We start from the raw sequence: 17,190 nt of genomic DNA on the forward strand, positions 1-17,190 counted from the left end.
ATTTAGTTGGGGCTGGCTTACAGTTTCTGAGGTTCAGTCCATTGTCATCATGGTGGGAAGCATGGCAGCTTCCATGCAGACATGCTGATGGAGAAGAAGCTGAGAGTTTTACATCTTGATCCATATGTAGCCAGGAGAAGACTCTCTTGAGTACTAGGAGCCTTCAAAGCCCACTTACATCGTGACACACTTCCTCCAACAAGGTCACACTTATTCCAACAAGGCCAAACCTCCTAATAGTGTCACTTCCCATGGGACAGGCATACTCACAGGACCACAGCTCTCATTACCATTGTGTGTGTGTGTGTGTGTGTGTGTGTGTCTGTGTCTGTGTCTGTGTGCATATGTGTGTCTGTCTGTCTGTGTGTGTCTGTGTGGCTCAGTTTTTCCTCAGATCTGAACCTTTAGGATTGAGAGAGATTGGGGTAGAATTGGTCAACTTCTCCTTGTGCTTCAGCTTCTAGGAAGCCCCAAGCCCCTAGAGAGGACAGGCTGGCAGGAGTATGTAAGTGTGGGAGAATGCAGAATGATGCTCTTGTTGTTGTTGCCCTGGAATTTGCTTTATGACCACTAAGGAGCAGATTTAAAAAGATGACATTCTACAGAGAAGAGCAAGGTACCACCAGCCATCCTTTCCAGAAGTCGCAAAGAGGTACCCAGTTGGACCCTCACCACACCCTCCCAACACCATACTCTCTTTATACAATATGAAGAGGGAGTAGGGGGAAGAAAGTATCTGAGATTATGAAGTGTGGGTTTTAAGAGAAAGGGCTTTAACCTTACAGCCACCTCTTTCATAAACCAAGGAAGGAAGGCTCCAAGGCAACATGTGATAGAAGAGGAGAGGAGTCTGCAAGAAGAGAAGATAGACCTCTTGGACCCCAGAGAAGACACCTTTGGTTCTCATGGAGGCTCTAGAAATGATGAAATAGCAGGGCATGGTTATACCACAAGCGAAGAGGGCAGTATAGGAACACTAGACAAAACAAAGAGATGACATAACCAATCCTTTCCTCTTTCTGAGGAAACGGTGGTCATAATATATGTTATGCAGTTGTCTCCAGTCTGAGTTTGCATTGTATCAGCAGCAATGTCCCTTTGAGCATGCTGTGGCATGTCTGAAGTTTTTGTCACTGATCTTTAAAGTCTGTTGATTCTATTATTTCATTTTGGATGGGATGAGGATTTGATTTTTTTCATTGGCTAACCTTGCCATGTTCCCTTAAGATTTATGGATGATTTCACCTGACTATAGAGCAGGACCACAGTGAGGAAGAGAATGTATTCATTATAACATTCACTCAGAAGGTGGTTCAATGCCCTGAGCCAAATTATGCCACATCTGCTCCCTGACAAATACACACCATCACATTACAGATGGTTCAGCAAAGCTTATAGCAATGAAAAAAAGAAAAGAAAAGAAAAAAGAAAAGGTCCCAGGGCATAGTGAAATGAACTTGTCCTATTTTTGAAGACACTTAAGTATTTTTTTGCCTTTCTCACTCTGCTCTGATGCAGAATTGTTCTCTAGAATGAAAGACCTTTCTACACTGACCCTAGTGTCCTCTTTGAGAAAAGAGACCCCTGAAGATGCTATCTTTAGGGTTTCAGGACTCTCCCTGACCCTTTCTTTCTGAACTGGCAAGGCCTTGTTCTTATGTTCCTTGACCTTCTAGAAAAGAAAGGGATCTAAATGGCATGTGTGTCTACCTTGCCTGGGCCTCTGGACAGAACCCAGAGTAAGACCAATTCCCATCCTCTGCACTCTATCCCCACCATCAGGTACCATCATAGCTACTCAAAGAGGACCACAGATAACTGCACAGCTACAAGCATCCCATCTTCCCAAAGACATCAAATTCTCTATGTTAAGCACAGTACTACAGAAATGCTCTTATGATAGGATCTATCATGCTCAAGGAACAAAATTAGTCCACGTTTAAAAACCCTCTTTCCAGGTCTGAGATTCCATTCTAATTTATGTTTATCAAAGGCTCTATTAGTGTCTCTGCTAGGCACAGGCCTTACTGAAGCTCTGGGTGTGGGGTGATGTGATATAATCTTCTTTTAATGGAAGAAAGGAAGTGGAGGCATGGAGAGGTGAGGTAATACATCCCTGGTCATCCAGCTAGCAAATGTCCCGCTTGAAATACAAACCAGATTCTCTTTGGCTCTAAGGCCCATATCCTTTTCACTAAATTCTAATGATGACTCTCACTTCATTGAGCTCAGCAATTTGAATTCCTCCATTTTATCCCTCTGGAGAAAAGAGAGAACTAGACACATATCATTTCAAGTAGAAACCCATAAATATGTAAATAAAATATAGCGTGCAATCAGCCCTCAGGTGAAGGGAACAGAAAGAGAGCCCTTCAAATCAGCTGCAGAGCAGGCAATTCCAACCACGTGGGTGGAGTGAGTTTCCACTTGGGGAATTGGAACTTTGCTGGACTACAGTGAAGTGGGCTCTCAGGCAAGTGGGTCTTTGATTTACAGGAACCAGCAATCACGTTAGGGCGGGACAATCATTCAGCTTACTGAACGGATTGGTGAACCTATAACAGGAGTGTGAAGAGAGTTGCTTGGGGTCTGGCTTCAGCTGGGATTTGAGAAGGAAGGGGAGAGATTTCAAGAGGAGAAGAGACACAACTCTAGGTCCCAACACCCTGATTTTGAGATAATGAGAAATGCTGGCAGACAGCAAAACCAAGGCCTACATGTGGCTGTTGTGGGGAAGTGGATCTTGAGTGACATGTGGTGGAGTCTTTTCTGTGTGGTGCTAGATGATTCTTTCAGGAAACCAGCATGCTGGCGGTGAGGCTGTTAAAACTGATACCTACAGAAGAGCTGCCAAGCCAGGTTGAGTCCATATGGTACCTCTTGTTTTTCCCAATTAATGACCTGGGTAACATTTCTCAGTGCCATTGTCTTCAGGGTTCTTTAAAAACTCCAAATGATTCATGCAAGAGTCTGCCTCCTAGTCATACTTTTTATTTTTTCGATATAAGATATTGCTACGTAGCTCAGGCTGGCCTTCAACTCACAACTTCCTTTCCACAATCTCCAGCATGCTGGAGTTACAGATATGCCCCACAATGGCTAACTGCCTGTACTTGGAGCCTAAAGGGTGTGACCCCCAAGATGAATTGTGTGGCAATTAAGTTATCACTGAGTACGTAGAGAAAATAGTAATAGCTCAGTTGCTTCACCGGGGAAATGGTCTGTGAGGATAGTGTAGCCTTCCCTTTAGAGTCAAGGTTTAAAGTGAGCTATCTATTGTCCAGCATCCCTAACCTCCCATCCCTGCCTAGATGCCTGCTGTGTGAAATATGCTAGAGGAAAACACCCAATGCTCTAGATAAGAAGGCTACCCATAATGTAGACTGCACTGTGAGCATCATGGTCAGAAATGGTACTCCCTATGAGAGGACAAAGAACAAGAGTACATGACCCACAATCTCAATGGGTGCTCATGCTAAAAATAAACAGGCCAGCCTTCTTGTCTGTATGTAACAGCTCACAATAATACCATGCATAACACCATCAACAGATAGTGATTGGTTTCATTACAGGCGTCTAAAAGCGTATTTTGAGCTTTTCAAAAACACTTTGCTATACATCATTGTCTTTGCCCCTAGGCCTTTATCTCAGGAGGATGATGAATGATTAAAATGAGATAAAGGAACAAAATGATGAATTAAAAAATGAATGAAGCATCTTAAGGGGACAGCATGAAGATGGAGAGAGTTAAAAAACTGATTTCATCAGTGCTAAGGAGGCCCCTACCTTAATGTCCAGGTGAAGTTGGGGGAGTCCTCATGGACAGAGCTCAGTTTTCTTAAGCTCCAGATGAATATATCCCCATTGGCTGCTATTCATCTTCACCTAACCACATCCTACTCACTCCTATAGCCATCTTCAGTACTTCCCATCTCAGAATACAGTTCTCCTCTCGTGTCTCAGTCGCCTATACCACAAGCTGGAGGTTTCACCTTAGATCCCCTTCTCCCATCCCCACATTTATAATTCCTTGTGAATCTGTCTATGGTATAATTAGCTAAAAGTGTGCTCTGAGCTCCTGACTCATTGGTCTGGGGCACTCTTCAGATAAACTCCTAAATGTTCCACCCTCAAGTGTAAGTCTCAGCCTTATAATGCCAAGGATCAATCAGGTTGTGACTTGTTATACACAATAGAACAAGAATATACCCTTACTTGCCCTCACAGACTTGGTTGCCCTGATATCTTTTTGAAGCTTAGTTATACCTACCCATGGCCAAGCTTCTCCCCTGCCTGTCCTGTCCTGTCCTTTCCAAGCCGGCCTCTTCTACCACTGCCTAGAGCAAAGTTTGGCTCACAGAAGAGAATGAGTAACTGTTTGGTATAAAGGACAAACACAGCCATTCATTTTTAGCTTGTCTCCATAGTTACTACCCAACCCCATACTTGAGAGGACACTTGTGAGCAGAGGAACCACCCCCAACCCAGGGCTAGAGACTCTATCAAATCAGTGGCGGGGAGATCCTTAGAGTCAAGAGACTTGGCTTTAAGCACTTACACACTGTGTAGCCTTGAGCCAATTATCTGAGTCTCAGTATTCCCCTTGTCTACCTCAGAGCTGACTTAAAGATGAAGTCACACAGTCAGTGGCCCTGCCCCCAGAGGGCAAGCCAATGCACCACAGTTTGCATGTGACCCTGTGTGAGTTAGGGCTTCTGATTGCCAGCCCTCACTCTTATACTTTCCGATTCATTGGGTACAGAGAGATTAGGACTGGATCTACTTAATTCTTAACTAATTAAGAACTTAATCTTTTTGGGTTACTGTGACACAATATTATAGAATAGGTTATTTATAAACAACAGAACCTTTGTTTGTACAGGGCTGGGAAAGGCCTGACTGTTGGCTCACAGCCCAGTCTTCTCATTGTGCCCGCACATGGTGAATGAGCATGAATGTTGGGGCCTCTTTCACATGGTCCAAATCTACCTATAACCAAGTCACTCCAAAGGCACCATGTCCTACCCCATCCTAGGGAGACCTAGGGTTTTCAACTTACGAACTGAGGTAACAAAAGTGTCCAGTCTCTAGCAACACTGATGCTACTGGTCCAGGAACCCCACACTGAGACACACTGCTCCAGATGCCTCTATGGACATTGCTCACCCCATTCTCACAAAGCACACTATTTTAACACTCAAACTTCATTTTTTATCTTACCCATTTTTTTTTTAAAAAAAAAATGTCTAGAATATCTACCAAGTCTGTAAATTCCTCTGGGCAGAAATTATACTTTCCACACTCTGCACACCCTCATTTTCTGTTTTGCAAAATAATGAGTACATTTCCAGTGTGATTAATAATAGAATAGGGAGAGGGGAGAAAACTCCCAATACCAACGGTAATAAAGAGCATCTACAAATGGATATCAGCCCTGGATTCTCTGAAAAATTAATTATGAAGCAAAGAACATTCTACCATCAGTGGTGATGGGAAAAAAAGATTATTTTCTTTATGACACATTTTGTAAAATGTAGGCTATTTGAGCTTTAAGCCTAACTTACTTAAACACCAACATTTCTGGAAATACAATACCACAAACAACATTTCAACTCATAATTTTTATAGTGGTAGTCAGACCACTGTGTCTGTCACATGTAAAGTCCTTTCTACAGTCGTGGCAACTGTTTGCAATAGGTTATAAATTTTTATTGAGATGATCATCTCGCGATTGAATTTCTAACTGCATTATATGATCATGAGCAAATAAGCCCACAGGGGCTTTGAAAGTGCTTGGAATATCATTTCTAAAGATCAGAACCCCCTCCAAAGCCTTCCATTTACCTTGTGGAAAAAGGGGAAGTCTTGTCAACAGGTTCAAATCAATTATTTTTATGGATGACTATTACAGTGCAGAGCTGAGTTAAGGAATTACCCGGCTTAATAATGTACCCTTATGTCCTCTGAAAGCAGTCAGCTTCATAATCAGGTTTCAATGAGGAATTTTACCAAAGACCAGTTTAGAGAAATCGTTGGAAAAATGGACTCTCTGTTCATCATAGTTGTTCAATAGCTTTCCAAGGAGTAAGTCTGAGCCATGAGATGTTGGAGCTCCTTGGCTTTCACACTATTGGCTGCACTCCTGAGACGCCTAAGATTGGCCACTGTCAACTCAGCCACTCATATCGGTTCACAAACAACTGGAAACTCAAGTTTGCTCCTAAACAATTGATCGATGAGGGAGCAATGTAAGCACAGAGCACATGCTACATCTGCCCATCTGTGACTGTGCCTACCAAAGACAGAAGTGAAGTCAAAAACCTAAGCCACACAGAAACACACACCACCCCTACCCCCACCGCCTCCGCCACCACCACCTGACTAATTCCTCAGTTCACCACCATTGTAAGACACATCCATTTGTACCTGGAGGTTCCTTTCCATCTATTTCAGATGCCCTTTTCCTGCTATCCAGTTATTCACAGGCTGCAACCACCTACCACTTGTGTAAAAGCAAATAACAAGCTGTTCCTGAGATGTTGGCTATCTGCATTATAGTGTTTTGCATGTTCTGATCCACTTGATGTCTAAAATTGTGCTCTTCTGCGTCTGTGTTACTAAGGATACACGGGGTACCTCTACCCCTACTTTTCCTAAGCCCTGTGGTCTTTATTGTATGATACATCAAAGGTCAACAAGTTTAGGGACACAGCTGTCAAATTATAACAGGCCAGAGGCAACATACTCAGATGTAGTCCATGTTGCTGTACCTACAGATTCTTCACTTCCACCTCAGAAACGTCTTTGGCGCATTTTCCCTCAGAAGTCTGTGCTGCATGCTTCACTAAGCCCCTGTCAACTCAGCACAGCAGCCCTGAGCTCGGGTTATCAGCAGCACACACCTCTCTACTCATCATGGAGTAAGGAATGATCCAAAGCTCTGGAACCCAAAACCCAAGTCCAGAACCTGACTGGACCACTGGCCAATTCATCGAGCTTTGTATAAAGTTAGAAAATAGCGTCTCTCTCCCTTTGTGTATATATGGAACAAAAGCACTTTCAGGGAATGGTATTTGAGGATACTAAGAAGATAATGTGAGTTTTAGAAAAATGAACATCAGACTCCCTTAATTTCATAACTTCCATTCAGAGATCCAATCTTAGTCAACAGGCAAAGCCAAAAGGCCTCATAGATACAGGTGTACACACCCTAGTCATACCCACAGCCAGCAGCTCTTAACCAGGAACAGCTGGGAAACAACTGGAGCCAGAAACCCTCAGGTAAAGGAGAATCCAGAGGCCCCTAGTACCAAGTCAGACTCTTAAGCAGAAACCAGCACCCCCTAGAGTATTTGGAGTTAGGTAGTTCTCAGGGACCAAGACAATTTCAGAATCAGCTCTGAGACACTGTCAGAGCCAGAAAGCTGTAAAGAAATAGCTGGAAGTAGGATCTCCTCAGAGACAAAACTAGAACCGGGAACCACCAGAGCAATGACCAGATCCAGTTTGTTTGGTCCTGAGCCAAACAATCCATACATGTTAGATATACAAATGGAACCAGAAGCCTGCAGGGATGTAGTCTACATGGGGATTTGTGGACAGTCAGAGGCAAAATCCCTCAGTGACACCAAACTAAGACCCCCTCAAAGACATGCAAATGGCACCAGGATTCCTCAACATGATGGAGCCAATATTCCATCAGAAATACTTTCAACATGATGAGCATCTCCATTAACCAACCAGAGGCAGAAGGCTCACAGAATCACAGCCAGAACTGAGAGTGTCTCTCAAGTCTGAGCAAACCCTTAATTGTCTTTCCATTAAAGGAAGCAAGCAGATACACACCAAAGAAACTAGGAATGACCTGTGCCCAAAAGGCAAGAGGAGGGCCAGACAGAAGAACAGCATCCTTACCGGCACACTTGGTCCTGGTAGTTAGGGGTGGTCCTGGTGGTCCTGTGCCCCCCTCTCCTGGTCGTGTGAGCAGCACCCGGATCTCATACTCCACATCAGGGTCCAGATGCCAGAGCTTGTAGTTGGGAGAGTCCACGATGTGGGTCTCGGCCCAGGTTCCTGTGGTTGTGCGGTATTCTACCTCCTTCAGTATGATGGGGCCATCCCCAATAATGGAGTTGGCATTTGGTTTAATCCACAGGTAGGTGGCACCCACGGCCAGTAGTTCCGGGGGAGCAATGGGCGTGGGAGGCTCTGAAAGAAAGCAGGCAAGCAAAGGAATTTCAGCCTTAAGTGGCATCTTGAGATGGATCCACAGCACAGAAAGAAAGAAAGAACCAACTCCAGAAAGTTGACCATGACCTCCACTTGTATTATGTGAAACATTCATGTGTGTGTGCATGTGTATGCATGTGTGTGAGTGTGTGTGTTAACTTGTGTGAATATGTGTTTAGGAACGACTGGTTGAGCCCCTCTCGGGGGCTGATTCTCCCTCTCTCAGCAACCACTAAGTGCTTGCTTGTATCTCTTTATTTAGGAGTGGAGCCTTGTAAGATTTTTCCCATCTACTCTGGTGTTGTCATTATATTGGTCTTGTCTAAGGACCATGCTATTGAAATGTCATGGGTACAGCTGTCTCATATAGAAGACATCATCTCACATCATATGCCCCCAACCTGTGGCTCTTAAAGCCTTTCACCTCCTCTTCCAAGTTCTATTCTGAGCCTTAGTTATAGGATTTGTATTATAGATAGATATACCAATAGGATTGCATTGTTTTCTGGATTTTGCCAATCGTGGGTATGCTGATTAGCTTTACGTTGACTTGACACAAGTGAGAGTCATCAGAGAGGAGGAATCCTCAATTAAGAAAATGCCTCCTTAAAAATCAGGCTGTAAAACTTTATATGCCCCAGTACAGGGGAACGCCAGGGCCAAGAAGTGGGAGTGGGTGGGTAGGGGAGTGGGGGGGGTGTATGGGGAACTTTTGGGATAGCATTTGAAATGTAAATGAAGAAAATGCCTAATTAAAAAAAATCAGGCTGTAGGCAAGTCTGTGGGACATTTACTTAATTAGTGTTTGCTGTGGGAAGGCTCAGTCCAAAGGGCGCCGGGCCAGTCCTAGGCTTGTGGTGGATTTTAAAAGAAAGCAGACTGAGCAGGCCATGAGAGCAAGCCACTAAGCAGCATGTGTCTGTGGTCTCTGCATCAGCTCCTGCCTCCAGGTTCCTGCCTTGTTTGAGTTCCTGTCCTGACTTTCTTCAGTGATGAACTACAATGTGGAAGTGTAAGCCAAATAAGCCCTTTTCTCCATAGGTTGCTTTGATCATGGTGTTTCATCATAGCAAGAGTAACTGATCAGCTCCATCTACTCCAAAAAGAATTCTCTTTGATAAGGTGTAAGAGCAATGTGTAAGGTATGTCTGAGAGCATAAAGCTAAGTAGGTAGAAGATAGTTAAGCTATCTATATATAGTGGGCTAGAAATGCAGTTGTAGTAGATTCTCCTCTGGAGTCCGTAATCTCACCAGCCATGGGTAGCTGAATAGTTTTACAATACCAGCCATTAAATTTCCTTCTATTAAGGAGCCTTAGTCCAATCAGTCAGTTGATAGTTAAGCCTAAGCTTTCATTGACACTATTGCCCCACATCTTGCCATGCTGGTAATTGTCATGGTAGGTAGCTGGGTGAAACAGCCAATTGCTTTTCTACTGGTGCATCGTGCAGGGTGAACCTCTGGCAGCTCAGAAGTCATTCACAGAGAGGAGGTTTCTGGCTAGTTCCCCTGCAGCTCCAACACACTATTAGTAGAAATCCTCTGCAGATGATGATATAAACACAGATAGGAAAAAGGATAAGGCAACAAAAATTCAGCTTCTCCCTCACCTTGATAGGTTCCTACCAGCAGAGAGTGTCCTTGGCCAACAGAAACCCGGCAAGAATCAAGAGCCAAAGGAAAGGTTATGCCAAGTTACCAGATAACTGGTCTGTGTGGCACTTTCCTTAGGTAATATATACTTAACCAAACAGACCTAGCTAAGCTCACAGCATAGTGAAGTAGAATGAAATCCACAACCCCCATGCAGGGTCTTCATATGTTGGCCAAGTTGGCCTTAGGCTCACTATGTATCTCAGGCTGGCCTCAAATGCCAGATTCTCTTGCCTTGTCTGTCCAAATTTAGGGATTACCAGTATGCCTCACCATACTTTCCCTAGTGGCCATTTGTTTCTGAAAATATTTTATTTTCTGAAAACTATTTTATTTAGATAACTTAGTGGCTAGCAGCACTTGTTTGCTCTTGAAGAGGACCCAGACCCAGCCCCCTCATGGTGGCTTATTGCCATCTGTAACTCCAGTTCCAGGGCTCTGACACCTTTGCTTAACATCCATGGACACTAGGCACACAAGTGGTACACAAACACACACTCAGGCTAGACATTCATACACATAAAATAAAATGAACAAATCTTTTAAATTTAAATATTATACTTATTATTCACACATGCATAGTATTTCTACAGGACTTCCCCAAGATCAACCAGAGCCCTATCATGGATCGGGAACATACCACCCCTCTCTGAGGAGCATGATATCCACAGGGAGAGTGAGAGTCACTTCTTTTCAGGGATGTGGACTCTGAGACAATCCAAAGGATTTAGGTTTTGATTGTGCATAAGGGTGTAAATATTTACATGTGTATGCAGGTTCCTGCCAAAGTCCAGCAGAGAATATTGGAGCTACAGAGAGCAGTGAGGTATCTGATATGGGCACTGAGAGCCAAACACTTGCTTTCCACAAGAACAAGAAATCCTCCTAACCACTGAACTCTCTCCAGCACCTCCATCCCCATTTTGTTTGTTCATTTTTGTGTTTGTTTGTTTGTTTGTTTGTTTTTTAAAACAAACTTGGTCTGTTCATCATTTTTTATCTGTGACAAACACAGAAGTGGAACAAAAGTCACAGAAGGAATGAAAGAGAAAGCACATACTTCCTTAGGAGCCGAAGTGACAGCCTTGGACATTTCTGCAGATGCCAACCCAGTTCTCATTCATGGACTTACATCATTTCCTCTGGTTTCAGTGACACACGGGCCAGATATAGAAGTGTTCTGCCCCACCCCTCGCGTTAAGCATAGTTTTGGTTATGGGATACAAGGGGTTCACTGTCTTTTCTAGGTACTGAATAATGACCAAGGTGTCATCCTAATTACTCTCCCATTGCTGGACACTTGGGCTGTTCTAAGCTCTAATATGGTAAATAATTCTGCCACTGACATCTCTATGCAAATTATTTCAGGCCTTCCTGTCTGGCTTTGGTAGTGTTTCATGACCAAAGGCCAGGAATGGGGGGGGGGGGTTATCTGCCAAGGGGAATGAATAAGTCCTTGAATCCTCCAGCAGAAAGCTGAGGTGATAGGGTGAGAAGTCAGATGCAGATTTATTTAAGCACTCTTTACCATGGAGAGCCTCTGGGTTCCTAGGTGAATAAATGAAGGTCTGAGTTTAATTTGGGACTCAGGTGGAGACTTTGGAATAGAGGAGGGCTCATTCTGTGTGTTTTTTTTCTTTTAATTAATTACCTAGCACTAAAAGGTCCTCCAGAAGCAGAATCATCTACTCTGAAACAGGGATGGACAATACAGTCTCAGTGTGACTCTAAGCTCATCTGGAGGGACAACTTCAGATTGCCTCTATTATTGCTCGCCATTTGGTCAGAGAAAGGAATTAAGCAGATTAGTCAAGCTAGTAAGCCAAGGAGGTTATTACTCAAGACCTTGTTATCTCAAAGGTGTTTGCAAATTGATTTTAGGATAATTTGTTCCAGGTAGAGAAGTTAAGTTGGCAGGCAGATAATTTCTGGGCTCATCCTTTGTGCATTTTAAATATATAGAGCCTCCGACTGCCATTATCAACCCCCAGGAGCTCCCATCAGTCTCCAGTGAGGCCTCAAGGGTGATATTCTGTAGCTCTGTGATGACTCTGCCTAATTCCTTAATATCATTATTCACAGACCGGCTCTGGACAGGACGAAGAGCAACCCACTCTGACGCTGTGGGGGCTGAGTGGTGGCTGCATTAAGCTCTCCCATCGACTTTCTCCCATGCTCTACTGCCTTCCTGTTTCAGGCATTAGCAGTTTTCAATTTCTGACCACCAGAAAGAAAATACAGTATTAATCTTTCCAAACATTTACTCTCTTTTTATGTATTTCTAATGGTAGGTGGAAGTACAATAACAAACATCTTCTTGAGTGTATAAATGTCCCCATCTCCAAGGGCAGGTTTACAAGTTCATGTGCAGTCTAGACATTGTGGCATACCTGCATCTCTCTTTCTCCTCCAAAGTAGATCAGGAAAATTCAGCATGGTGTTTCCTGATGTTTAAGTCTCTTATAGCATTAGAGAATTGCTTTCAGTTTTTACATTTTGATTCCCCCCCCCCTTTTGTGATATGCTGGTTTAAAACAGAGGCATGTATGCAAGTGTTAAAGGGAGAAAGAGGCAGGGATGAGAGATCAGACTTTCTTGTTAACAAGCAATATGTCATTTTAAATGAATAAAAATATTTGCATTGATTCTTATCAGGAGTTTCTTCTATATCTAAGATGAACTCTCCAGTAAGACCATGCAAGAGATGAACACGGACATCCAGTCCAGCTTAGATGTAGCCATCCTAAGATCTCAGAGACATCCAGAGGAATAATGAGTCTCAAGGGGCATAGAGATATATTTAAAAGAAATGTGGCAGATGGAGCATTAGAACTCAGCTCCAGATTCTTACCCCTTCCTTTCTCATTTTTATATTTTAGATATTTATGGAATTAAGCAGAAGTGTCATTAAAAATGAGTATACCAGGGGTGTTTAATTTTGAGTAATACAGAGACCCTAAAACTCCAACAAGAAACTAGGTATTCTTCAGAGAAATGTGGAAAAGTACACTGCCCAGAGTTCTATGCATTATTTCAGAAATTTGTGAATCCTTCTTTTATAGTTAATCTTCCTCAGCAACTTAAGTGGATTTAGAATCACACAGGAGACAAGACATACTTCTGGGCATATCTAGCTGAAGGTTTCTAGAGAGGTTTGGCTGAGGGAAGACCTACCCTGAATGTGACTGACATAATTCCATGGTCTGGGGTCCTGGGGCTTATTAAGAAGGGTAGGGAGAGGAAAGCAGTTAGACAGCAGAAGAATTCATCTGCCTCTACTGCCTGAGGACAGACGCAATGTGACCCGCTGCCTCATGCTCCACCACCATTTCTTTCCTGTTCTGATTGACAGCAAGCTCCTAAACAAAAGGCAAAATAAACCTTGCCACTCCTCAGTTGTTTTGTCAAGTATTTTGCCACAGCTACAAAAATAAATGAAAACAAACAAAACAACAACAACAACAACAAAAAACAACTTCTGAAACCCAAGTATAAGTCAAGTCTATGCATTGAACACAGGAAATATCAGAGAATCTACTCGCCAACCACATGCCCATATCTTACACTTCGATGACACTCCAGACTACCCAATGTCACAGGGACAGGGTCTGGGAACATCACCAGAAGCAGGATTACATTTTACCATTTCTAGTTCCCCAGGTGTCCAACCTTTGGGTAGAAACAAAGTGTGCAAAGCTTTCCATCGACAGCGATGAGTAAATGTCCAGGTCCCATGAAAATGACGCAGCCAACACAACCACATCTAAAGCACAAAGACATGAGGTTGATCCATGACACAGGATGTAGACTTCTACAAATGCATGCTTCCAGGGCTAGAGATGTTAGCTCAGTTGTTAAATGTTTATCTAACACAGAGCTCAGACTTTAAGCCCCAACATTCTATTATATACTGGATATAATAGACCATACCTACATAATCAAGAGGTAGAGGCAAAAGGCCAGAAGTTTAATGTCATCTTTAGATACATAGTGAGTTCAAGACCAATTTGAGATGCATGAGACCCCATCACTAAAAAAGAAAAAAAAATGTTTTCAAATCCACCTCTCTTCCACCAAGGACTCCACTAAGGTCTCAAGATGAACAACTTGGCAGGTAGAAGTTCCCTATGAGAGAAATCCCAACTTCTACAGACCTGTGTGTGTATCTCACTGCTAGCTGAAGCAGCCTGAACATGGAATCCAGCAGTGGAGATAAACATAGACATTGTGCCATGGAATTGGAGAGTATCATAGCTGAGAAAAGCAGCAATGACCAACAGTGGTGTGGGCCATACTGCAGGGGACAGCCTGTGAAGGGCAGCCTATTGATCAGATAATGTCTTCCAGGGAAAGTTTAAGGGAGAGGAACCATTACAGTCAGACATTCCTGGGAGTCCCCAAAATCGGTATTGCTTAGGTACAAGTCACCAAGGCTAGTCCAGTCAACAACTAAAGCTGTGTATTTCAAGCCCTCATTCTACAAATATTGCTGAGATGTTGGAGTATTCTATGTGTTGATTCAGACAATTAAATGAAGGAAATGAGAATATTATTCCCTCAAGTGGGCTGACTGACTGGAAGGGGCCATAAGGAAAACTTCTGGAGTTTGGAAATTTTCTGTGCCTTGAATATGGTTACATAACTGTCCTAATTTGCTTTCTATTGCTGTGATAAAGACTATAACTGAAAGAAATTTGGGGAAGAAAAAAAATTATTTCACCTTGAAAGTTCCAGACAATCACTGAGGGCATCAAAGCAAAAGCTCTGGGAAGGAACCATGAAGGGAAGCTGCTTCCTGGCTTGCTCCCAGAGGCTCACTCTGTCTGTTCTTTTTATAGAAGCCAGGACCATCTGTACAGAAATGGTACCACCCACAGTGGGCTAGGCCCTCCCACACCAGTCATTAGCCAAGAGCATGCCCCAGAGGCATGCCCACAGACCAATCTGATGGAGGCATGGTCTCAGTTGAGGATCTCTCTTCCCAGATGACCCTAACTTGTGTCAAATTGACAAACTGCTAACGAGCACAGTAACACTCATCAAAACAGACTTTAAAATACAGCCATCTCTATGTAGGGAAATGGCCTCTTTAAGCACTACAAAAAACTGGGCTGACATGATGACTCATCCAGTGAAGGCCTGTTGACTTAGGTTCGATCTACAGAATTCATGTTATAATGTCAAACACCACGTCCCAGTTTTGTAATCCCTGAACTCCTGTAGCAAGATGGGAGACAGACACAGGAAAATCGCTTGAATGCTCTTGGGCCAGCCTGGAGGATGTAGTTCAGCAATGCAGCAGCAAAAGAGAGCCTGACTCAACAAGGTGGAGGGGGAAACAGATGCCTCAAGTTGTCTTCTGAATTCCACATATGTAAACACACAGAGAGATGAATATATTTATAAATCACGAAAAACAAACAAAAATATTGCTATTCCTGGGTCAATAAAGGAGAAAGAATGTTTACAGAGGGACACGTTGCTAAATTTATTTGGAAGGAATCCCAAGAGGTTTATAGGAGATAAGGCACAGGACTTAAGAATACATACTGCTCTTTCAGAGAACCTGAATTCAATGCCCAGCGCTCGTGTTGGGGAGCTTACAATCACTTTTAACTTCAGCTCCAGGGATCTGGCAACTCTGGGTTCTAAAGGCATCTGAACTCATGTGCACATAAACACACATAGGTGCGTGCACGCATACATAATTAAAAATAAGAAATTTCTATTAAAAAGAGGTGAGCTTGGTTTTGTCGTGGAATACTTTGGTTTCTCCATCTATGGTAATTGAGAGTTTGGCTGGGTATAGTAGCCTGGGCTGGAATTTGTGTTCTCTTAGTGTCTGTATAACATCTGTCCAGGCTCTTCTGGCTTTCATAGTCTCTGGTGAAAAATCTGGTGTAATTCTGATAGGCTTGCCTTTGTATGTTACTTGACCTTTTTCCCTTACCGCTTTTAGTATTCTATCTTTATTTAGTGCATTTGTTGTTCTGATTATTATGTGTCGGGAGGAATTTCTTTTCTGGTCCAGTCTATTTGGAGTTCTGTAGGCTTCTTGTATGTTCATAGGTATCTCTTTCTTTATATTTGGGAAGTTTTCTTCAATAATTTTGTTGAAGATGTTTGCTGGTCCTTTGAGTTGAAAATCTTCATTCTCATCCACTCCTATTATCCGTAGGTTTGGTCTTCTCATTGTGTCCATATGTATCAAAAGATGGCCTAGTCGGCCATCACTGGAAAGAGAGGCCCATTGGACACACAAACTTTATATGCCCCAGAACAGGGGAACGCCAGGGCCAAAAAGGGGGAGTGGGCGGGTAGGGGAGTGGGGGTGGGTGGGTATGGGGGACTTTTGGTATAGCATTGGAAATGTAAATGAGCTAAATACCTAATAAAAAATGGAAAGAAAAAAAAAAAAAACAAAAAGACTAGGCCTTTAGGCCCAGGCCTGAAAAAAAAAAAAGAGGTGAGCTTCCAATCCTGTGTCATTTATCTCAAAGCAATTCTGTCTTTACCATCCGATCCTGACTCTTTAAAGCATTCCCTAGTGCTCAGCTGCTCAGACCCAGTGAGCTCCCATCCAAGGAGCTCTCCCGTGTATAACACAATCAACCCCTCTCTGATCCCCAGCATCCTCTATGCAAAGACAAGTGATTGACACATGATGGCATCTCTGCCCACAAAGTTTGAAACCACATCAAGGGGGAGAAAAGCCTGCTGTTAGGGAGCTACAGCCTGACTTGGAAAATGGCATTGGTCCCCTCTGGTTTAGACATCAAAGCATACAGAGGAAAAAGATGTTGTGAACCACCCGCAAACCCTGGGCTACAGCTGCCCTCGAGATGCCAAAGCTCTCCTTCAGTGTGTAGATGGTGCTGTGACCCCCTTAATGCAATTCAGCCTCATCCTCAGGCAGCAATCTTCAGACCAATTCTGCCTTTCTTTTCCCTGCTGTGAGCACTTGTAACAGTTTGACTCCCAGAAATTCCTACGGAGAGCAAAAGTGCTTCAAATAGCTGAAGATGGATTGCTGTGTATATGCATTGTCTGCTTTGGACAAAAATCAAGTGTTCTGAAGAAAACTGGATGTCACTAAGAAGTGCAGGCATCCGTGATATGGTTCAGGTAGGGATAGCATGGCCTCCAGCACATGCCATTGCCTTCTTTATTCTACCAGAGCTCTCATTTAACTTCAATTTACTGGTCATATGGTCTTAGGGGTACCACTTTATAGGTTTAACAGCACGTATACATATGTACCTAGGGAGACAATTTGCTGTACTATCATCCCTTTCATACCTTTATAT

General features: G+C 43.2%; 1 protein-coding gene across 17 annotated transcripts in view; it reads right to left on the bottom strand.

Annotated features, from left to right (window-relative positions):
- Ptprt (protein tyrosine phosphatase, receptor type, T) overlaps positions 1-17,190 on the bottom strand; it is a 1,139,160-nt gene that overhangs the window by 605,310 nt on the left and 516,660 nt on the right. For all 17 annotated transcript variants that reach the window (NM_021464.5, NM_001291149.1, NM_001291151.1 and 14 more), the window contains exon 7: positions 7,915-8,208. In NM_021464.5, the coding sequence (NP_067439.1) occupies positions 7,915-8,208 (294 nt within the window). The remainder of the gene's footprint in view (positions 1-7,914; positions 8,209-17,190) is intronic.

The sequence above is a fragment of the Mus musculus genome, chromosome 2 (assembly GCF_000001635.26).
Source record: "Mus musculus strain C57BL/6J chromosome 2, GRCm38.p6 C57BL/6J".
In the NCBI taxonomy this organism is placed as follows: Eukaryota; Metazoa; Chordata; class Mammalia; order Rodentia; family Muridae; genus Mus; species Mus musculus.